The sequence below is a fragment of the Gymnoscopelus braueri genome (assembly GCF_963280865.1).
Source record: "Gymnoscopelus braueri genome assembly, chromosome: 7".
NCBI lineage: Eukaryota > Metazoa > Chordata > Actinopteri > Myctophiformes > Myctophidae > Gymnoscopelus > Gymnoscopelus braueri.
The window spans coordinates 44988824-45013708 of record NC_137608.1 but is presented as its reverse complement, the minus strand read 5'-3'; the positions used below and the strand labels follow the sequence as shown (position 1 = coordinate 45013708).

General features: G+C 41.8%; 1 protein-coding gene across 2 annotated transcripts in view; it reads right to left on the bottom strand.

Moving 5' to 3' along the window:
- Nucleotides 1–24885, bottom strand: part of col27a1b (collagen, type XXVII, alpha 1b) — a 139788-nt gene that overhangs the window by 83893 nt on the left and 31010 nt on the right. For both annotated transcript variants that reach the window (XM_080433065.1, XM_080433066.1), the window contains 4 exons: nucleotides 19955–20008; nucleotides 19799–19852; nucleotides 7075–7119; nucleotides 151–204 (listed from right to left, as the gene is read on the bottom strand). In XM_080433065.1, coding sequence (XP_080289191.1) covers nucleotides 151–204; nucleotides 7075–7119; nucleotides 19799–19852; nucleotides 19955–20008 — 207 coding nt within the window. The remainder of the gene's footprint in view (nucleotides 1–150; nucleotides 205–7074; nucleotides 7120–19798; nucleotides 19853–19954; nucleotides 20009–24885) is intronic.

Genomic DNA, 24885 nt, shown 5'->3' with positions numbered 1-24885 from the left:
TGTGTGTGTGTGTGTGTGTGTGTGTGTGTGTGTGTGTGTGCGTGTGCGTGTGTGTGCGCGTGTGTGTGTGTGTGTGTGTGTGTGTGTGTGTGTGTGTGTGTGTGTGTGTGGCCCTGCTCAACCATCACTGCAACACTAGATTTACTGCACCTGCCTGCCAGGATAACCTTTGGCCCCAGGACTTCCTTCGCCTCCCCGCTCGCCCTGTAGAGAGAGAGAGAGAGAGAGAGAGGCAGAGAGAAAGAGAGAGAAGGAGAGAGAGAGATGAGGCAGGAAAACAGACCACAGAGACTTTTCACCGCCTGCCCTACAATCTCTGTCAGAACAGAGTGAACTAGAAAAAGTGCTCCTCGGAGCACAGGTCTCCGCCAGGTCAGGTAGGTTATTGTGGGCCAGCAATGTTGATGGAATATAAAGAATCGGACAGATCCATCTTGATCACATGACTATAGAGATAATGTGTACCAATTTGGGTGATGTTTGGACAAAATCTGTGGGAGTATTAAAAAAATTGTTGCAAAAATCGACCTCCCGGTGGCGCTACAATAGGGCAATGTCAAAAGGGTGGCATTTGTTCCTCAATGTAGTGCGAATGTGTGTGCAAAGTTTCACCGCAATCAAACGCTGCGTTCATGATTTGAGGCATTTTTTTCAAAACGGGCCACTCCTGCCAACTTTAGCCAATCAGGATGGAATATGAAAAATCAAACACATCTGTCTTAACCACATGACTATAGAGCTCCTGTGTACCGATTTGTGTGAAATGTGGATTAAATCTGAATGAGTAATATAAATGTTTTTTTTTTACATAAGTCTGCCTCCTGGTGGCGCTATGAAGGGCAGGTGTGAAAAATGCAGGGAAAAGGTTTTTCCTTGGACTCTAGGGAGTGTGCATACAAAGTTTTACACAGATCGGTGCACACGGTAAAAACACGAATCAACCTGTTTTAGCGCCACCATGAGGCTGATTTGAACATTTTGGTAACACTTTTCAATTGCCATTTCTTCCTCTGCCTAGTGGGAATGTGTGTGCAAAATTTCACGGAAATCGCACGCTGTGTTCATGATTTGAGGCATTTTGTTCAAAACGGAGCAAAAATCTGAAAGACCTGTTTCATTTAATGACTATATAGAGATACTGTGTACTGATTTGCGTGATGTTTGGACAAAATCTGTACTGTCAAAAACTGTGTTTTGCAAAAATCGGCCTCTTGGTGGCCCTATAACAGGCCCATGTGAAAGATTTGGGGCAGCGGTTTGGCTCTGGCATCCAGGGAGTGTGTGTGCACAGTTTCGCTGCGATCAAGCCAACGGTGCCGGAGATTAGCTGTTCATAGACATCAAAATCAGAGGACATGAGCGAAAGAAAAGAAAGAAAGAAAGAAAGAAGGAAAGAAAGAAAGAAGGAAAGAAAAAAGAAAAAGAGCGTAACGAATCAAAGCTGAAGGATGAAAGAGAAGAGAAATGAAGTAAATCTCTGTGAGGACTGAGGAGTCTTTTTTAATAAAGAGCTTTTGTTTAATCAGGCCAGCATTGCATAAGGGAAGCTGTGCTGTTATGGATATTGGCTCTTTAACTGTTCCATTAAGCTGCCAGTCAACACTCTTCTAATGTGGCTGTATGTTCAGCTGTTTGACTACTGTACGCTGGGATCTGACCTAATAAGTTTGTCCTCATCAAATACATCAACCCCCTGCACGACTCATCGCTTCCATGTGGCGAGAGAGAGAGAGAGAGAGAGACCAAATCAAACCTTTGTATATGCATGGGAACAATGGTGGAAAGTAAGCACTAAGTACATTTACTCAAGTCCTATGCTTACTGTAAGTAACTTTTACTTGAGTATTTCCATTTAGCCTTACATCTCAGGGGCAAATATTGTACTTTTAACTCCACTACAATTATTTTATTAACTTTAGGTACTATAGTTACTTTGCAGGTTTAGCTAGTTAGTTAGTTTAAATATATATATGAACCCATTGAGCCCTATTTTATACTTTGGCTAATACTATTCAAAATTGCTGCCCTACAAGCTCACAATGCGTCGCGATACATTGTGAGCTTGTGCAATAAATGTGTTATTTTTTGAAAGATTTTTAGTTATTTTACTTTGGGAATGTAAGACTATATTGATACCAATACTTTTACTCAAGTGAAATTCTGAATACAGGACTTTTACTTGCAACAGAGTGTCTCTACGTCGTGGTATTGCAACTTTTACCTAAGTAAAGAATCTGAGTACTTCTTCCATCACTGCTCATCGCTTCCATGTGGCAGAGAGAGAGCAAGAGAGTGAAAGAGCGAGAGAGCGAGAGAGCGAGAGAGCGAGAGAGCGAGAATCAAACCTTTGTATATCGTTGCCGTCGGGCAGAAACCTCTTATCTCCATATTTAACCCATTAAGACCTGAAGCAGATTCTACAAAATGTCTTCTAAATCCCAACAGTTTTCTGAAAAACGTATGTTTCTATATCAGTGGTTCTCAAACTTTCATGTCAAGGACCCTCAAAATGATATGTATTTGGCCGCGGACCCCCATCTCAAAATATTGTGTTCCAGGGACCCCCCAGAAGCAAAGATTTGAGTTAAAAATGTTTGCTTTAAAATAATATATATATTCAAAGATTTCCACACATCTTCACAATTTCTCAAAAATAGCAGATCTACAAGCTCATAGCGCGGCACTCGGTGCCGCGCTATGAGCTTGTAGATCTGCTATTTTTGAATGGCCAAAGTGTAAAATAATGCTTTTTTAGCTCAAATCAAAATGACACAGATGCTTCTTCAGGTCTTAACTTAATGGGTTAAACTTTTAGTGTTTTTTCGTAAATGAATGCCCTACTTGATCATACTACAGCGTCACACTAAAGTATCAAAAGTGAGCTTGTGGATCTGCTACTTTTGCTATTTCGGAATTATTTTAGTTCTGAAAAGTAACAGTTTTGGACATGTGAGGTTCCCCCCCCGACGATACGCATGGGAAGAAACATACCATAGCATGGGGTTAGTTAGCGAAAGGCATGTGGAAAAATGATAGGTCGTTTGCATATTGAAAGCCGACCGCGGTAATTACATGTGGCGACCGGCGTGTTTATGCCTCTGTATTCTCAGCTTCCTGGGGAAACCCAAATGTCACCAGATGAGAATGTGTGTCAGGGGTGGCAGGAAACCACTATATCAGAGGATAGGAGTAATAGCAGCCATAGCGAGCACAGTAAAAAAGCTGTTTATTAATCCATTTAAGACTGTGTAATTTTTTTAAATTTCTTTGGCTCTTTAGTGAACAGGTCAGGTCAGGATACCGACTGCATCCAATCAGGAGAGAGAACACAGGATACAGCATCAAGAAGTGTAATTGGAAGTGATGACACAAAGAAATGTGTGCAGACACACTTTGAACTGGAACACTAATGTTGAAGCTGATTAATGGGTTTTCTCTCTCGTCTCGCCTGCTTGGATGAAATTTGCAGTGGTGGAAAAAGTGCTATTTTTTACTATTTCTTACAAGTAAAAGTCCGGAATGCAAAATGTACTTACGTAAAAGTGCAAAAGCATTGGTATCAAAATGTACTTGAAAGTACCAAAAGTAAAAGTACTAAAATGTTTGAAAATAGCAGATCTACTTTTTTTTCTTCTTTTTTTCGCAGGTTCACATTTCATTGTAGGCCTCTCTAGCAGTGACACATTTCATTGTAGCACACCCGGAAACGGAAATATCCGTATCCGGAGATTTTCGTTCCCACCCGCCTCCGCTCTAAACTAATCCTCCATTTTCTCGGTTGTTGTTTTTCTCCTCGCTGATCGCTGTTTAACATAAACCGCGACCACTTCAAAATGGACGATCGCCGATCCAAACGGTCTTCTCTGGGCCACTCACACAGCTACCCTGTGTGTCTACAAACAGTTGAACGCGCGATCTTAAGGTATTTAGCGAGGTCTGTGGCGACGTGAAAAAACAACAAAAAAACAACAATAAATCGCTGGCACTGGTGAGTACATTATGATATTAAACTCTGGCGTGGAATGTGTTAAGCCCTGGAACGCATCTGTGTCACCTTTTTTATTTGAGCTAAAAAGCATTATTTTATACTTTAGCTATTCAAAAATAGCAGATCTACAAGCTCATAGCGCGGCACCGAGTGCCGCGCTATGAGCTTGTAGATCTGCTATTTTTGAAAAATCGTGAAAATGTGTGAAAATCTTTGAATATATATTATTTTAAAGCAAACATTTTTTACTCAAATCTTTGCTTCTGGGGGTCCCTGGAACAAAATCTTTTGAGATAGGGGTCCGTGGCCAAATAAATATCATTTTGGCTGGTCCTTGACATGAAAACGTTTGAGCACCACTGATATAGAAACATACGTTTTTCAGAAAACTGTTGGTGATTTAGAAGACATTTTGTAGAATCGGCCTCAGGTCTTAAAGGGTTAAATTAAACACTCTCGGGTCTTACATAATCTGTAGTAAAGAATGTAACATAGATTGAAGGGGGAGGCAGAAAAGAGCCCCCCCCCACACACACACACGCACACAGTGACACAGCGCATTCTTCATAGTGATAGCGTGCGGTGTTTGTACTGGGGGTGGAATCCTGGAGGGACTCGAGGGAGGACTGACTGACCTAGGGGTGTCCAGACTGTTTGGCCTAGTTGTAACTCTGCCAAAATGACACACAAAAAAAAAGGAACAACTCTCTCTTCCCGCCAAGATTCCCCAAGTTAACGTTCACGTACAATACGTCCCGGCTTCGCGCTCCTTCCTGTCGTTCTCCTCCGCTCTCTTTACTCCATCGCTTTGCGCCGAAAATAAGCCATTCTCAAGATCACGGCACAGCCAAAAATAGCCGATCTACAAGCTCACAATGTTTCGCAGCGTGAAGTATTGTCCATTTTCAGTGGTGTCAAATGACTAAGTACGTTTACTCAAGTACTGTACTTAAAGGTTTCATGACGTTCAGTTTTACCACACATTAAAAGTCTTTGTCATGGTCCTTCAAACGTGTATAGAAAGTTTTAACAAAAAAAATCCACTCCATTGATCCATGGCAGGTGTTTTTCTCTCACATTTCTAAAGCCTTTTCAACTGCAATGAAAAAATAAATCTTTGCCTGCGGGTGTCGCTGGTGAGGGATTTTGCCTGTCAATCATCGCCTCTGCTCCGCCCCCCCCAAAGGAAAGGATAGTGGAGGGGAGGGGAGAGTGGGCGGGATTAATCGGCTGTGACCTCACTGCCGAAGGGCCAAGCTCAGATTACTTTTCAGCCTAATTATTCAGAAAACCCCAGACCACAGAAAATCCACTGAATGTTCAAAGTTCAGATTTTTTGGGTGTAATTGAGGTCATAAAACCCCCCAAAAAAACATAAAAAATAAAAAAAGTGAAAATGAATGTCATAGAACCTTTAAGTACAATATTGAGGTATCTATACTTTACTGGAGTATTTCCAATTTGCGATACTTTTACTTCTACTCCACTACATCTCAGAGGCAATATTTTACATTAACTCCACTACAATTGTTTGAAAACTTGAGTTACTAGTTACTTTGTAGATATTAATTATTAAATAATAAAACATGCTTTAACCACTTCAGCCCTATTTTATACATAGGCTATTTGAAAATAGACGATCTGCAAGCTCACAACGTGTCACATCGCGACGCGTTGTGAGCTTGTAGATCTGCTACTTCCAAACTTGTTAGCATTTTTACTTTGGGTACTTTAAGCATATTTTGATGCCGATACTTTTGTACTTTTACTCAAGTAACATTTTGAACACAGGCCTTTTACTTGTAACAGAGTATTTCTACATTGCGGTATTGCTATTACTTTTTCCATCACTGTCTATTTTCGGTGCGAAACTACGTACAATTCTGGCTTTAGCTCCAATTGCCTCAGTTCCTTTCCTACAATCTTTTGTGTTTCACTGCATTTCCTCACCTCCCCCCCATCTCTCTCTCTTCCTGTCTCCCTCGGGCGCTCATCCCTAAATGGAAGGCCTCGCTCGCGGTGTTTAGGGAGCTGTCTGTTTTGACAGCGAGGGCTTTAGCCTCCTTCGTTCCAGAGGTAAACATTTTTGTTGACGTACGCGTAGCCTTGTAGCCTTTACAGCCCGCATGTAATGCGACGTATTAGTCAGCGTGACAGCATTTCAAAGGACGCAAAGTAAAAAAATAAAACCCAAAGCAAACACATTGTAGCCATTATTGAGATGTCACCCGTGCTGAGCGCCTTCATATCTCGTCTCCACTAGTTCTTTTTTTTGTTGGATTGTTTCGCAGCCGAAGGCTTGTTCTGACACAACGCCAAACAGTTGATGAAATAGTAACTAGTTCAATAAATATATATTTCTGAATTGTCATACATTGTCCGCCTACTATTAATAGTGTATTATTCCTTTTCTATAACGTAATGACAGTGTTAAAACTAGATATACCACATTGTGGTTGTAGAAGCTAGTAGAGACAGTAGATACTGTATAGTTGTAGAGATAATAGATAGTAGAGATAGTAGAGTATGGATAGATAGTTTGGCCTTGCCTTGTGGTTAGAGTGTCCACCCTGAGATTGGGAGGTCGGGGTTCAATTCCCCAGCCGGGTCATACCAAAGACTATAAAAATGGGACCCAATGCCTCGCTGCTTTGGCACTCAGCATCAAGGGTTGGACTGGGGGTAAGTCCCTAAGACATACTAGCGTCATGACCAAGGGGTGTACTTGCATGTCAAGCCGCCTCACTCTAAAGAAACAGGTGCTAGGCTCCTTCCCAATGCGCGACATGGCTCGGCAAGGCTTACTTATGTGTAGACACTACAGTAGAGAGAGTAGATGGTACATACTGTACAGTACATAGTAGATAGTAGAAATAGTAGATAGTAGATGTACCTGTAGAAAATGGTAGATAGATAGTAGAGAGTATACAGTAGATATAAGGAAGAGAGAGTCGATAGTAGAGACAGTAGATGAGATAGTAGAGAGTACAGATGGTAGAGATTGTAGATAGTAGAGGTAGTAAATGAGATAGTAGAGAGAAGAGATATATGGTAGAGATAGAGGTCCAAATAGTAAATATACTCACAGGATCGCCTGGGAGACCCGAGGGACCTGGATGGCCTTTATGTCCCTGTTGATAGAGGAGAAATACAGTTAGATTATTAATGTGTCTACGGCTCTTGCCGAAACAGCGCAGCATAAACATAAAATGTTATTTTGTCCAATCTGTATGGTAGAATATGTTAATACATTATGACTTTTAGTTTCACAATTGGGGTGGTTGTATTTGGGCTCCCAATTTCAGGACACCCGGGTTCAAATGCGCGGCAGAACGGGAAAGTTACAGAGTGCAACTTTAACATTACTATCACAAAATCCATCCAGTGGTTTTGGAAGGGTTTTATTATGTGTAATTTAGAGATGAGACTATGGAAATGATGAGGTGAGTGGTCCCTCGTCATCTTCACTGTATTAATCCATTTAGACCAGGAAAGAATCTGTGTAATTTCTACATTTCTTTGGCTATTAAAAAATAGCAGATATACAAGCTCGTAGCGCGGCACTCGAGCTTGTAGATCTGCTATTTTTGAAAAATCATGAACATTTGTGCGAACATTTGTAACTCAAATCTTTGCTTCTGGGGATTCCACAAAATGTCTTCTAAATCCCACAGTTTTACTGAAAAACGTATGTTTCTATATCCGTGGTGCTTCCCAAGGACCCCCAAAATGATATGTATTTGGCCGCGGACCCCCATCTCAAAATGTTTTGTTCCAGTGACCCCCCCAGAAGCAAAGATTTGAGTTACAGATGTTTGCTTAAAAAAGATTTGCACTCGGTGCCGCGCTATGAGCTTGTATATCTGCTTTTTTTTTAATAGCCAAAGTATAAAATAATGGTTAAAGTGGTTACACAGATGCGTTCCCTTAACGGGTTAATGAAATTCAAATGACATTTCATAGCGGGTGAAAACAATAGGCCAGTGGTACCCAACCTTTTCTGAACACGTGGCAAAAACATTTTCAAACCAAACACATCATTTTGGGGGTCCTTGGCACGGAAAAGTTTGAGAACTGCTGATTTTGTGGCATCGGCCTCACGGTCCTCTAATGGGTTATTCAACCGACCGGGGCCAGTAATGGTCCCCAGGCCTGAGTAAAAGTCAAAGTCTCTGGGAAAAACGGAGTTGATCCCCTCAGCGTGTGGAGAGCCTGCCAAGCTCTGCCATCAAGGCGTTTGCCAGGCCAGCCTGTCAGCAGCAGTGTGTAGAGGGAACAACAGGCCTGCCCCAAGGGGGATTAGCATCCATGAAAACACGCCAGCCTTAGCCATAGAGGCAGGAACACTGTGCACACTAAAAGATCCACAGACCCACTGTAGTGTGCACACTAAAAGATCCACAGACCCACTGTAGTGTGCACACTAAAAGATCCACAGACCCACTGTAGTGTGCACACACGCACCACAGCTCCAACTATTGATTTTCTTTCCTTTAGCGATTAGTCTATTGATTACTTTTCCGATTAACCCATTAAGACCTGAGGCGATTCTTAAAAATGTTTTCTAAATCCTAACAGTTTTTTGAAAAAAATCTAAACATTTTTTTCCCCAGATTTTTCAAAAATAGCAGATCTACAAGCTCATAGCGCGGCACTCGGTGCCGCACTATGAGCTTGTATATCTGCTATTTTTGAATAGCCAAAGAAATCTAAAGTGACACAGATGCGTCCCATAATCGCAGAACACATTTTTTTAAATCATTTGTAAAAAAAAAGATCTCTATATATATACGTATATGAATCAACACGACTATAACTAAATCAATTAGTCAGATTAACCACTTAAAGGAGAATTTTGGACTAAAGTTTTCTTACCTTTTCTATGACGTTATGATATCTTAGGATGAATGGTACAGTAGAAAAATGTCATAACTCCACCCCTGAGCCGCCACAGCTTAAAAGGTGCGCGGATAGGCCTTAGGTTAGATCACATATTTTAATAGCTTTTTTTGGAATTTTTTTTGGTGAGATCTGACGTTCATAGTGACAGAACACTGTCCCAAAAAAAAAAAACAAGTCTCACTACACGAGAATGAAATCTTGAGATTTCAATCTCGTCTAGCAAGAATTCTGTTTTTTTTTTTTTTTTTTTGCTCAGGGGTGGCGTTATGACATTTTTCTACTGTACCATTCATCCTAAGATATCATAACGTCATAGAAAAGGTAAGAAAACTTTAGTCCAAAATTCTCCTTTAAGACCTATTTTATACTTCGTCGTACAACGACGTCGTACAACAGTGTTGTAATTTTCTTTCTTTAAAAAAATACCAAAAATAGACGATCTAACAGCTCACAATGTGTCACGATGCAATGCGTTGTTGTGAGCTTGTAGATCTTTTTATTTTAACCACTTAAACCCCAGCATCCGTATTGTGGGGAAAGCTTTCGCTGGAAAATAGCAGATCGACAAGCTCACAACGCGGCGTCACGGCGCAACGCGTTGTGAGCTTGTCGATCGGCTATTTTCTACAAAAGCTTTCGCCACAATAACAGAAAACAGAAAAGACACAAGTAGAAAGCCCTGATGGACTCGGTCAACCGTATAGGGTTTAAGTGGTTGATTAAATCAATGATCAAACAGTGTAAACTATCTAGGAGGGATCTAGGGCTGCAACTTTTAACCCATTAAGACTTGGTGTCGCGCTATGAGCTTGTATATCTGTTATTTTTGAATAGCCAAAGACATCTAAAGTGACACAGATGCGTTCCAGCAGGTCTTAATGGGTTAATCAAACTAAAAACTTCTCGTAAACGTGAACGACAGAATAATCGATAGCCGCAGCCCCGACGTGAACCGTGGCGTGCGTCACGCTCTCTCCCACTGAATCTCCCTGGCTGTCAGGTGACAAGAAGCGGCTGGTGGCTCCGTGTGTATCGAGGAGGAGACATGTGGTTGTCTGCACCCTAACCCTGTATTGGCTTGGCAGCGACAGCAACCACAGTACACAAAGGGGGAAAATGGCAACCAATAAATTGAGGAGAAAATGCGAAACAATAAAAAACAAAAAAACTACTGAAAAGTATGTAGCTGAAGGGGAAAATGCTGGTAAAATAATCTCCTCCGTAAATGTCAAGAGAGACTGCCCGTAATCTCATTAGAAATGAAAAATAACCCCCCGAAATAAATGAATTGATTAACTTTCCAATGTTTTGGAAATGCAAGGTTTTTTTTCCACTCCAGTCAGCATATTGCTGCTTTTGAGAGCAGCCAGATGGAAGCCAGATGCCGTTCCGGTGGCCACTCGCCGTAACTGCCTCACTGAGCGCCCGTTATCGTCGCTGTCGCGCGGAAACCTTGTATGTCCAAAACCGTCACTTTTCAGGAAATGAAAGAAAATGGTGTTCCAATGGATCCAGTGTAGTTCTTTAATCACAAGCTATTTTTTTTAAATAATTTTCATTGGTTAAATATTTATTTAAAAAAAAACACAGACAGACTTAATGACACCTTGCGTCCCTATTTTTGCCATTATAGGCGAAAATGTTTAAAACGCTACTTTAGAAAGATTTTCATAGCTATTTTCAATAGCTGATCTACAAGCTCGTATGACCACGTGAGCTTGTAGATCGGATATTTTTGCTACTTTTCACGGCACTATCATGAAGTATGAAGTATAACGAAAAAGATGAAATTTTGAGATACAAGGTATCTGCACAACAGCAACGTCGATAGCGCTTTCAAACAATTGCATGCGCTGTGAGCTTGTAGATTGGATATTTTTGCAACGTTTCACAACACTATCATATCATCTCTGTAGGGTGGAAACCCCCGATGTCCAAAACTGTTGCTTTTCAGGATTCAAATTCAAAAATAGCAAAAGCAGTAGATCTACAAGTTCAAAACGGATGCTTTTGTATGACGCTGTAGTACGGCGTTAATTTACGAAAAAACACAAAAAGTTAAAACATGGAGATAAGAGGTTTCTACCCGACAGCAACGATAATGATTAAGTATAACACATAAGGCATAAAAAACACAAAACGATGAAACACGGGAGATACAAGGTTTCTAGCTGACAGCGACGTTATGATAGCTCTGTCAAACCACTGGACTGTCTATTTATCTGCAGACAAGCAACAGTAAGCTGGAAATAGTTTAGAGTGAATAACAGAATACAGGAGCGGTGAGAGCCAGAGCACGGACGCACAACGTCAAAAGAATGTGTCTGGGCCCTCCATCCAGCACTGCAAAAAACCACTGAAACAAACGCAGCAGTCCCTGGATGATGATGATGATGATGATGATGATGATGATGATGATGATGATGATGATGATGATGAGTGTCTGTGTGTGTGTGTGTGTGTGCGCGAGTGTGTGCGTGTTTGTCCGTGTGTCCAAGCGCCCGAAAACGTCTGTGGTTAAGCTGAGAGAAAGAGAGAGAGTAAACTTTATTGTTCCCGAGAGGAATTGTGGGCACAGAGCAAACAGTCCGTTGCTTTACATAAGAAAAACCTCCCAATAAAGTTTGAAGTGTTTGGCATGAAGCTAGACAGTGGGTTTTATATATATATGCCAATTCCTCGCCGTCTCTGCCAACCAACCCCTACTGTTCATCTGGGGGTTGTAGACAACTGCATGTCTCCTTCTGAGCTTGTAGGTCCGCTATTTCTGCTATTTTAAAATGTTTTGAAAGTATACAATTATTAAATATGTCAATAAGTTGTATTGTATTTGTATAGTATTTGTCATTATCTGCCCTGGGCAATTTTATCTTAAGAAGCGTAAAAGGCAAACAGAAATTAAGTTTTTATTTATATGTTCCAATGTTCCAAATGCCAAAAACACAATTAAATCATTCATCGCCATTCATTGTGTGACATCTAATCGACAACTTAAACGTGTCATCGTGCCCATACCAGGAGTGCATGCTATGCCTCCCAGTGTTGCTCCCTGCTGAACAGGCACCGCGGCCCAGGAATCGAACCCCCACTCTCCGCGGTGGTAGGTATGTACGGTACGTTACTCTCGCTCTTATCTTTGGAGATGTCTTTATGTCGGGGAGACATAAAACATTCTTAACCCATTAAGGCCTGAGATATACGATTCTACAAAATGTCTTCTAAATCCTAACAGTTTTCTGAGACACTTATGTTGCTATAATATCAGTGTTGCTCAAACTTTTTCGTGTCAAGGACGCCCAAAATTATACGTATTTGGCCGCAAACCCCCATCTGAAAATATGTTGTTCCAGGGACCCCCAGAAGCAAAGACTTGAGTTACAAATGTCCGCTTTAAAAATATATATTCAAAGATTTGCAAGAAAAAATCATGATTTTTTTAAAATAGCAGATATACAAGCTCATAGCGCGGCACTCTGTGCCACGCCATGAGCTTGTATATCTGCTATTTTTGAATAGCCAAAGTATAAAATAATAGGCTATAGTGTTCCCGGATTGAATGGGTTAAAACAGAAAAGAGAGACGTCTTTGTTTGAAGCGACGTGTCAAATGCTTCTGCACGCTGTCCAAATCATCTAAATTGGTTACGCAAGGCCCCCCCCCCCCTATGGCAATGGATCACACATCCAGTTGGCGGTGTTGTTGTGGAGAATGGATCGTTTTAATTACTGTCACTCATAGCTATGACACCCGAGCCAAAAGAAAAAGCTTGTAAAAGCCTGAGCTATATACTTGGGTTGTGCGCCATGACACGCAGCGAAAATAGCAGATCTACAAGCTCTCAACACGTGGTGCTGCCTGCGACACATTGTGAGCTTGGAGATCGGCAATTTTCGATGCGTGACACCGGTGCGCTGTGCTATGTATAAACCGTCTCTGTCGGGAGGAAACCAAAACTGTTACTTTTCTGGATTCAAGTTCAAAAACAGCAAAAGTAGCCGATCTACCGGCTCAAAATGCGCCGATTCGCGCCGCGTTTCGTGCCGCGTTTCGAGCTTGTGGATCAGCTACTTTTGATACTTTTGTGTGTACGATCAAGTAGGGCGTTAATTTACAAAATGTTAAAATATGGATCTAAGAGGTTTCTGCCTGACAGCAACAAAATCACAATAACCGTAATCAGTAAGACCTGAAGCCGATTCTACATGTCTCCTAAATCTCAACAGTTTTCTGAAAAACGTATGTTTCTACATCAGTGGTGCTCAAACTTTTTCATGTCAAGGACCCCCAAAATTGTAAGTATTTGGTCGCGGACCCCCATCAAAATATTTTGTTCCAGGGACCCCCAGAAGCAAAGATTTGAGTTAAAAAATTTCGCTTAAAAATATATACATATATTCAAAGATTTGCACATTTTCACGATTTTTCAAAAATAGCAGATCTACAAGCTCATAGCGCGGCACTCGGTGCCGCGCTATGAGCTTGTAGATCTGCTATTTTTGAATAGCCCAAAGTGTAAAATAATGCTTTTTTAGCTCAAATCTAAAAATGACAAAGTTCCAGGTCTTAATGGGTTATGTAAGAGCTGAGCTTGGCAAAAGCTAAAATGTTCTTTCTATGTGAATCCCCACCTCATCTACTCATTTACCTGGAAAGGCTTTATGATAAAAAAAAAAAGAAGACGACATTTTTAGACCTACACAGATTCAACACCATTCCTGTCTTGGACAAACAGCCTGTTAGCCACACAGTAAGTGTTTGGGATATTAATGTACAATGTTCGGGAGTAAGAGGGAAAAATCTAATAAAGATCTGGATCCTATTCCAATGTGTGGAAAGAGCACTACAAGTTGGCCCAGAACCGGTAATCCTCTCTCCAGAGTGTTTCACTCACACACTCTCTCTCTCTCCCTCTCACACACACACACACACACACACACATACACACACACCAACCTTCTTTATTTTACAGCTCAGGCCGCTGACTGACTCCAGGCTAACCTTCCCATTACAACTTTTACACGTTTCCCACAGTGAGAGAGGTGTTCTCTGGCACGGTGCCAAGGGTCCGCCAGCAGCACTCACACAACTGTTCCCGTGGCAGAGTGAGTGACGTAAAGTAAAAGTGCCCAATAAAGCTGGCCAGGTCACAGTGTGACTGAGAGGGCAGCTAGCTGGCCCCAGTGTCTGCCATACTGGGGCCGATGATGGAATTTTGGAACATTATATAACTTGAAATACAAAAAGTGGTTTTATGTCCATATAAAATGTTTTGGCTTCAAGTGCCAGAGTAGGGCTATGCGAAAAAATACAAATAAAAAACGAAATGCTAAGCAGTGGTGGAAAAAGTACTCAAATTCTTTACTTAAGTAAAAGTACCAATACTGCAATATAAAAATACTCTGTTACAAGTAAAAGTCCAGAATTCAAAATTGACTTGAGTAAAAGTACAAAAGTATTGGCATCAAAATGTACTTATAGTATCAAAAGTAAAAGTACTAAATATTTGAAAATAGCAGATCTACAAGCTCACAACGCGTCGCGATGCGACGCGTTGTGAGCTTGTAGATCGGCTATTTTCAAATAGCCTAGGTATAAAATAGGGCTAAATTGGTAAATGTATGTTTTATAATGTAATAATTTATATCTGAAAAGTAACTAGTAACTAAAGTTTTCAAATAATTGTAGTGGCGTAAAAGTACAATATTTGCCTCTGAGATGGAGTGGAGTAGAAGTAAAAGTATTGGAAATTGGAAATACTCAAGTAAAGTACAAATACCTCAACATTTTACTTAAGTACAGTACTTAAGTAAATGTACTTAGTTACTTTACACCACTGATGCTAAGTGAGCTGAGCACAGCTGCAGACAATGAGGTGTATTTTTTGGTGACTTTTTTCGAGAATTAGACAAGCTGCCTTGATTTTATCAACAACATTTCAGCATTGCGTTTAGCAATTAGCACGCCTGTCAGCGTTCAGGCCCAGAGAGTTAGAAGTTTCTCTCTCAGGGCTGACCACATGTTAAAGATGAATCTGATTCTGATTGCGCGGCTCAGTCACGCTTGGCCGCAATTCCATCTAAAGAGAATAGATATCGCTCTCACACCCACTTAACCACTTATTATGTCATTGGTTCACAACCTTTTTCTGGATCAGGGCCCACTTGAAAATATCAAAAAGGTTTTTAAATATACTTAGATGACAAGAATACCCCAGGACTCTATGCCCGGGACCACTGATTTTTCCCTCGACACCCAAATCTCTCTGCTGAAAATAGCCGATCTACAATCTCATGTCGCATCGCGGTGCACTGTGAGCTTACAGATCAACTATTTCCGTTGACTGTTCGCCCTCAGAATAGGAATGCTAGAATAGGAATGCTAGACTTTATTTAACCCCTGGTTGGGACGTCGGGCCCACGCCCAAGCGAAAGCTTCACAATTACCGTAACGCAGATGGCAGAATAACCGGCGTTTTCCCATGACTCCACTTTCCGTGACTCATATAATCCACTAAGACCGGGAACGCATCTGTGTCATTTTAAGATTTCTTTGACTATTCAAAAAATAGCAGATATACAAGCTCATAGCACGGCACTCTGTATAGATTTGCAAATTTTTTCTTAATCGTGATCATTTGTGCAAATCTTTGAATATACATGTATATTTTTTTTTTACTCAAATCGTTGCTTCTGGGGGTCCCTGGAAAATAATATTTTGTGATGGGGGGTCCGCGGACAAATACATTTAATTTTGGGGGTCCTTTACAAGAAGTTTTTGAACCACTGATATTATAGAAACACAAGTTTTTTTCCAAAAAAAAATGTTAGGATTTAGAAGACATTTGTAGAATTCCCAGTAGCAAAGACTTGAGTAAATAATAAAAAAAATTAAAAAACATACATATTCAAAGATTTCACGATTTTTCTAAAGAAATAGCAGATATACAAGCTCATAGCGTGGCACTCGGTGCCGCGCTATGAGCTTGTATATCTGCTATTTTTTGAATATCCAAAGAAATCTAAGATGACACAGATGCATTCCCGGATTGAATGGGATAAGCAGAGAGAAGTGGTCTAACTTTTAGGATCTGGACCGGTCCCTATACTACTACAATGAATGAAGGAACCGTCAGCCCTCCAGATGGTCTCTAAGCATTCAGGCCCGGTCCCATTGCATAATAGATTGTTAAAAGTTCCCGCCAAGGACTTATTGGATTGTTGCACACTTTATGTCTACACTCACACACAAATGTGGTCCAAATGGAGACGGGAATAAGCGTGCGTGTGTGTGTGTGTGTGTGTGTGTGTGTGTGTGTGTGTGTGTGTGTGTGTGTGTGTGTGTGTGTGTGTGTGTGTGTGTGTGTGTGTGTGTGTGTGTGTGTGTGTGTGTGTGTGTGTATTACTATACTTGCGAGGACCTGACCATATGTCTCAACAAGTATAGTAGAATGTAGTAGAATGAGAAATACAACATTGTGAGAACCATTTTCCTGGTCCTCACAAGAGAAATGGTTGTTTTATGAAGAAGAAGAAACCGTTTTTTTGTTGTTTTGAGAGCATTTAGAAGTTATTGCGAACGCGGAAGGAGGCGCGGCTTCGAGCTTACTCTTGGTGCGTTCGAAAATACAGCACTGAGCGCACTGGCCAATACAAACTAATAGGCGAGTGTGCTCCGGTGCGAAATTTTCGAACGCGCCCTATGTAACCGTGCTCGGGTTGTGTGTGTGTGTCTCTGTGTGCAGCCGCGCTCTCATTGGCTCGCGCCCCCATGTGACTCACGTGCGTGCACTGCCTGTGTGCAGCCGCCAGAGTGCGCCAGAGTGCAGGAATTTAGACAATGCTCAGATTAAAATGCACAAAAGCCTGCAAAAAACACACACACACACACACACACACACACACACACACACACACACACACACACACACACACACACACACACACACACACACACACACACACACACACACACACACACACACACACACACACACACACACACACAATGTCAATGTTCTCTCCCCATCACGGTGGGTGAAATAACACGGATTACAAGTCCGTAAATACACAATATTTTCGAGCTGCGTTCGCTTCCAGCGTTCGCGCGTCTTACTTGTGTTTAGGGATTAGAGATAGCGTTATGCTTGATTTATACTTAGTTGCAGACTTGTGTCATGCACCGAAGAATTGTCGATGTACAAGCTTGTAGATCTGCAATTTTTTGGCTTTAGGCTTACGATTAAAATGCCCCCCAAAAAAAGAAATGGCATTCACGAAATCGGCGTCCTAAAATGTTGATGTCCTCACAAGTATAGTAATATGAATCTGTGTTTATGTACTGTATGTGTGTGTGCGTGTGCGTGTGCGTGTGCGTGTGTGTGTGCGCGCGTGTGTGTGTGTGCGTGCGTGCGTGCGTGCGTGCGTGCGTGCGTGCGTGCGTGCGTGCGTGCGTGTGAGTTACTGTACTTAGCAGAATTCCTCATTAAGTGTGACAGTCAATTCCAAATGACAACATAGCGTTGGCATGTGAGCTCTTGGCCTCGCTGTAGCCTCTCACTGTATCACGGTCTGACGGCCCCGCTTTGCCTTTTTTCTTTCTTTTTCTGCTCTATTCCTCGTGAAATCTCTCTGGCAGCGGTCAGTGTGAAGAACAGCTTCATGTGATAAACCGCCCAGTGTAATTCAGAGGAAGTCATGTCTCATGGATTTTTTCCGCTCTCTTTTAGGTTCTTTTTGATTGTGTTTCGGGTTTTTTTTTCAGATGTTTTCTAAAAACAGATGCGGCCGCACCACTGTTCAGCATCACAACACAACGGTGATTCTCCTTACCGTGATTGTGTTGACGTGTGCGCGTGCATGTGTGTGTGAGTGAGTGTGCGCACGGGTACACAAGCACGTCCCTGGGCGTGTGTGTGTGTGTGTGTGTATAACCACTTGAAGCCCAGCATCCCTATTTTGGGGAAAACGTTTGCCAAAAAATAGCAGATCTGCAAGAGCTTGTAGATCAGCACATTTTTGGCAAAGAGTTTTGGTGTAGACGGAAAACAGGCGGTCCGACTACAGCTGCAACTCAGGTCTGTTTAGACTGGAGGGTTCAAGGGGTTAAAGTGACTACACACTCATCGCAGAGCACTACGCTCATGAGAAAATGCAACGGCCTGGTACTCCAGAGATTTGTAATTACTATGAGTGGAATAACATGGCTTGGGGCGAGGCCAGAGATGAAATGCACAAGGCTACGCTCTCTCTCCCTCAGCGCTGGCTGGTAACAATCATTCTCTGTCATGATAACATGCACATTAAGGCTAACTGGCATGTAAATGACTGCAGTCAGCATGAGCAAACAAATGCTAACCGCATAAATCTTCAGCGCCGAATTAACCCACATTCATAAGTCGCCCTACTTTTGAGAGGAGGCTGTTATGAAATCAAAAACGGCCACGGGTTTTGGCACTTGGAAGGGTTGCGGCTGCAGTTTAAAAGCGCAGGCGCAGCCCCCCCCCCCCACCACCCCCCCTCTAAAAAGACCCCGAACTCTCCTCGAATGCCTCCGCTATGTGGGGGCCGGTGGTGGTGATGTAACAGGCCAGCTATTCAAACCTTTCCAAGCGGTTCGGACTGCAGAGCAGTGGTGAAAAGTAACTAAGTACAAGTACTTTACTTTTCACAATTTTGAGGTTTTTTTTCTTTCTTTTTTTTTCAACCTTTCTTGAGTATTTCATTTTTCAATACTTTATACTTCTACTCCACTACATCGAAGTGGTTAAACGTAACTTTTTACTCCACTGCAATTATTTGAAAACTATCATTGAAAACGTATTTCGATTATTATTACAAAACCCCTCAAGCCCTATTTGAATAAAACTTTGACTTTGTTCTTTGACTTTTGTACTGTAAGTATATTCTGTACCAATGTGTTTGCGCTTTTACTCAAAGTAAAGCTCTGAATACAGGACTTGTAACTTGTAACAGAGTGTTTCTACATTGTGGTATTGCTATTCTTACTCAAGTAAAGCACTTTTTTTCCACCCACAACTGAAGAGGAGTCAGAAACACAGGTGCGGGCGGCACCCAGACGCCTGCACTATGTTAGGCCGCGCTCCAAACAAGAGCTCAAACATCCAGAGAGAGAGAGAGAGAGAGAGAGATAGATGTTTGGCCGAGCCCTCCTAACAGCCCACTTCTGAGAGAATTCCCCCCCTCAAAGGGAATTTTTGGCAGCAGGGCGGGGGTGTGGGGATGTAGTATGTACTGTATGCTTTGATTTATAGATCCTCGATATCAGCCCCCTCATTCATTGATTTAGTCATTCATTCAAAAGCCACCGACTCATGGGCCTTTTAACCACTTAAAAAGGGTAAATGGGGAATGTATATAGCGGCTCTCTATCCAAAGGGCTCGACACTGTGCCTTACATTCTGCCATTCACACACATTCACACACTGGTGGCAGAGGAAGCCATGCAGGGCACCAATCTGCTCATCGGGAGCGGTCAGGGACAAGTCTTCGACACTAACCCAGGGAGAGCCGGGGATTGAACCGAGAACCGTTTCCCAAGCAGCCGCTCTACCTCTATATACAGTATATACCCTAGTTGGCCAGGGTACCCAGGGGTCTATACTAGGCCCCCCCTCCTTTTCTCCCTCTACACCAAATCTCTTAGCTGAAAGTAGCCAATCTACAACTTAGAACGTGCATGTATGGCGACGGATTGTTAAGTTGTAGATCGGATATTTTCGCATAATGTTCTCCCCAGAGAAGGGACACTAGGGGTTCATGTGGTTTAGCGAAAGTAAATAAACAACAGAGCTATGGGACAAACTTGTATGCATGTGTATGCATGCACACACATGTAGACACAAGTTATTTTTTAGATTGTTTCTTTTTTTTGCAACAGCTGATTTCTTACCTTTCGTCCATCTTGTCCAGGCAGTCCAGGAGGCCCCATCACACCCAGCTCTCCCTAAGAGGACACCATTTTACAGCGTTCATTTAAGTGTACAAATGGATAGGTAAGGACTTTACTCTGTAGTATTGTATGAGAGGATGTTGTCAGTATGCCTACTTTATCTCCTTTCGGGGATCGGCCAGGGGACAGTCCCGGGTCACCCTTATGTCCCTAGAGGTAGAAAACAGATGGAGATATATAATTAGTGTTCAAGTTCTCTTCATTTTGCATTGCTGCATCATTCAGCTTTAGTTAACAGAACCCTGCACAGCCAGAATCCAGAGCATTAATTCCACCTGAAAGTGTGGGGGAAATGGGTCAATTGTGTACACATTCAGACTTGAATTAAAGATGCAATAAGTTGCATGTCCTATTTCTCCCGCGTAAGAGACCAAACTTCTACCGCTCTTTCAACGGGGAGTCCCCTCTTGGCCTGGGGAGTTATTGCACATATGGGCTCCAGGCAGTACTACTACCACATCAGCCAGTAGATGTCCAACCTGACAACAGGGTCTCCATGGAAGAGTTAGGGAGACCACCTCCATCCAACGCAGAATGTGCAAGTTATATTGTAGCTTGGTGGGTAGAGAGGCCGTCTGCTAATCATAAGGGCAACGGTTTGCCCCCCCCCGTCCACCCCGTTATATGTGACGAAGTGTCCCTGAGCAAGACACTTAAAGGTTCTATGACATTCATTTTCACTGTTTTTATGTTTTTTTGGAGGGTTTATGACCTCAATTACACCCAAAAAATCTGAACTTTGAACATTCAGTGGATTTTCTGTGGTCTGGGGTTTTCTGAATAATTAGGCTGAAAAGTAATCTGAGCTTGGCCCTTCGGCAGTGAAGTCACAGCCTATTAATCCCGCCCACTCTCCTCCTCGCCCCTCCCCTCCCCTATCCTTTCCTTTGGGGGGGGGGGCGGAGCAGAGGCGATGATTGACAGGCAAAATCCCTCAACAGCGACACCCGCAGGCAAAGATAATTTTTTTCATTGCAGTTGAAAAGGCTTTAGAAATGTGAGAGAAAAACACCTGCCATGGATCACTGGAGTGGATGTTTTTGTTAAAACTTTTTATACACGTTTGAAGGACCATGACAAAGACTTTTAATGTGTGGTAAAACTGAACGTCATGAAACCTTTAACCCCTAACAGCTCATCATGACCATCTGAGCAGCCATGAGCTGGGTGAAACTGAAGCTACATTTCAAACATCTTTCCATAGTTGAAAATTCAAAAAAAAAGTCCCGGATTGTGGCTTTAACATTTTTCTGTGCAGCATCGGAGCTGTAGAAACCTTGTATCTCCATAAATCAACTTTTTAATGTTTTTTCATACTTCGCACAGACTACAGAGGTAGAGAAAATATAGCTTACAAGCATACAACACGTCACAACGCTATTTTCACTATTTTAAAATGTTTTGGACATACACGTTTTTTTGCCCGACAACGGCATTATACAATATCAACGTTCGACCCCCACTCATTAGTGAGGACTAGTGGTTGTATTTACACAAAGAGTGCAGTCCATTTATGCCCCTCCACGCAGTGTTTCAAGTTTACACTGACACACTTACACTCCCCACCACCATGTGAGAAATGACGGGGAGTGACCAGGCACATTCTTCTGCCTTTTCAGGCAGTGGAGGATACTGTCAGTGTACTCTGGGTCAGCGAACAGCGTTCAAGTAGCAATAAATCACACCAGTCCCACAGTGATGCAGGCCTGCAGCAATCCAGCCATCTACTAACAACAGTGGTTCTCAAACATTTTAGTTTTAAGTACCCCCAATTTGCCCCAGTGTTAGGCCCCCATAACGAGAGTTACAGACTTCTTATAGCTGGGGACCCCTGGAACCCCCTCAAGGACCCCTGAACCAGTGGTTCTCAAACTTTAAGATTTCATGGACCCCTCCTTAACTCTGACAGTAAACAAATGGAACCAAATGGACCCGTCAGGGTCCATTTGGTTCCATTTGTATACTGTCAGAGTTACAGACTTGTAAGGGTCAATTTAGAACCCCCTAAAATAACCCTGAGAGTCCCTGGACCCCACTTTGAGAACCACTGCCAACAAATACACAAATATTATAATGATGTGATCATCCACAATGATAACGTCCGGTAAACATGTTAAACGTGAGTGAACTGTAAATTCAGATGGATTATTTTTTTTAAACTAACTGTCGTGTGTTTCTATCGTTCATCAAACTGAACTACGGAAGTTGTAATGGAACATGGACTCAGCCATCCACTTGAGTTGGAGAACCATTTTTAAAACAAAATATTATAGTTATCGTTACAGTAATAGTTCATGGAGTGGACAGTGCTTTACTTTGGAGGCCAGCCATAACCACAAACATTTACCTTGAGATTACAAATATCATTGGAACTCCTACACAAATCGTGTAGTGAATTACAAATTGGCAACGGAAACAGAGCCGATATTGTGTGCGAGCCTCTTTTATGTACTTGTGCAGTTACCATTCTCCCTCCCAATTGACTCGTAAAGGAAGAGGTTGTGAGGACATTCTCCCGAGTGCAAAAGCTAACAATACTTTAGAAGTTTATAGCCACGCTTGGAAAGGCAACGCTGTACACGGCCGCAAAAGAATACTCAATCCATCAATAATCCAGGATCTGGAATGGGGATGAGACACTGTTAGGGCCTCCATTAGCACCTCCATCAGACCATTGAAGCGTGTAGGCCACAGCTTGGCATTAAAAATGATCTTCCTGTGAATTTCCTGCAGACCGATGTTCTCCACAACAGAGCCAAGACGTGGTACTGGAGCCAAAATCTACATAATGAACACACCCACTTCAAGATTTTCACTTTTTTTCCCAACGTTTTCTCTTCATGGACCAAGCCACATCATTATGTTCTGAACATTCTGACACTAAATGGTATTGTACAGACAGATGAATCAGGGGAAAAGTTACTTTATTCAAGGCCTCACTGTGTCAACACTCGTGTGTGATATATACACTGATGTTTGCAAGATCTGACATTCACGTGGGGTGTCCGCGACCACTTAGGAGACCAGAATTGTGTACCATTTCGTATTATATTGGCCAAGTGTGGAATGCACCATCGTAGGGCTGGGCGATATGACTTCAAATCAATATCAAGATTATTTCAAACATTTGCTTCGATTATGATTAACAAAACAATTATTAAAATAATAGTGAAAAGAGCAGATCTGCAAGTTCACAACGTGTTGCATCAAGACACGTTGTGAGTTGTAGATCGGCTATTTTCGCTATTTTTGTGTGCCACCATTGTACAACAACGTATAATATAGGGTTATGTGGTTAATCAGACTAATCGATTTAGGCGATTATTAAAAAAAAACGATTATAATGTATTTGTGCCGATTTTTTTGTGTGTTATATACAGTATATGGTATATAAAAAACAACCTGCTTCTTCTGATTCGATTAACCTACATGAGCAAAATTAAGTCGGTCATTGGTTCTAATATCGGTTACGATATGTTTTCTGTTAATTGCCCAGACCTATACTATCTTGTCAATGAGATCAAGGATGTGTTGGCCACCCTCGGCAGCCATGACATTAACTTGTTTGTTTGTTGTGTTTATGGAAAAAATAACAATCTTCACTTCGGAAAAATATGAGTTGATGGTCTGATGCTGAGCTGATGCTCGCCCACGCAGTGAATCATGGGAATCCCGCAAAACACCGAGCCTGAAGAGAAAAGGGGGAATTTAATGCGGGTTCCATCGTAAATATTGTTGTTTGTATAGACTATGATAACCATAGCAATTAACTGAAATGCAAAAAAAAAGCACGACGGTTCATTTTCCACAAATTCACGGAGATAAAACCCACAATCAGCTATTGGGAAATTGTACATTTATCATCCAGCTTGTTTGTTTTTTCTTAAGTGGGAGGGTTGTGCCAGACCATGCAGCAATCTGTTTGAGGTTGGGTCAAGCGGAGATGGGCCAGGTTTGGTTAACCCTTTAAGGCCGGGAAGGGAACGCATGTGTGTCATTTTAAGATTTCTTTGGCTATTCAAAAATAGCAGATATACAAGCTCATAGCGCGGCACCGAGTGCCGCGCTATGAGCTTGTAGATCTGCTATTTTTAGAAAAAAAAACATTTTTGCAAATCTTTTATTCTTATATAATCTTTGCTTCTGGGGGTCCCTGGAACAAAATATTCTTAGATGGGAGGGGGTCCGCGGACAAATACATATTATTTTGGGGGTCCTTGACATGAAAAAAGTTTGAAAATCATTGATAATATAAGTATATATATAAGTAAAAAAAAAAAAAAAAAAAACTTTAGGGAAAACAAACTGTTAGACATTTGTAAAATCCCCAGAAGCAAAGATTTGAGTTAAAAAGTTTTGCTTTAAAAAAGTATATATATATATTCAAACTAAAGATTTGCACACATTTTCACGATTTTTCAAAAATAGCAGATCTACAAGCTCATAGCGCGGCACTCGGTGCCGCGCTATGAGCTTGTTTATCTGCTATTTTTGAATAGCGCAAAGAAATCAAAAAAATTACACGGATGCGTTCCCGGTCTTAATGGGTTAAGCTCCAACTCACACACATGTACAATATAAGGGTTATGGTTTTCCTTGGTAATATCAAAGGTTCCAGCCAAAGCATGGTATCAATTAAGTCTTTTTTCTTCCCCTGTCAAAGACAAGGGTGGAAAATTTTGAAATTCAATGCATTCACGAGGATTAGGTAAGGATTTAAAACATGAGCAAGTTTCCACTCTGGCCGTGTTCAGTCTAACATACAGACTCCTTTGTGAATTCATTATAACACATTTCAAGGCTTTAACGACTCTGACAGTTCCAATCACTTGGAACAAAGACCCAAGTACTTGGTTATGTGAATACGTGTAGGCTACTTAGCATGGTTTGGTTTATAACCAACTCTACTTTTCTCTAGGGCAGTGGTTCTCAAAGTGGGGTCCAGGGACCCTCAGGTTCCTTGAGGGGGTTCCAAATGGACCCTTACAGGCCTGTAACACTGAGAGTGTAAAAATGTACACTCTCAG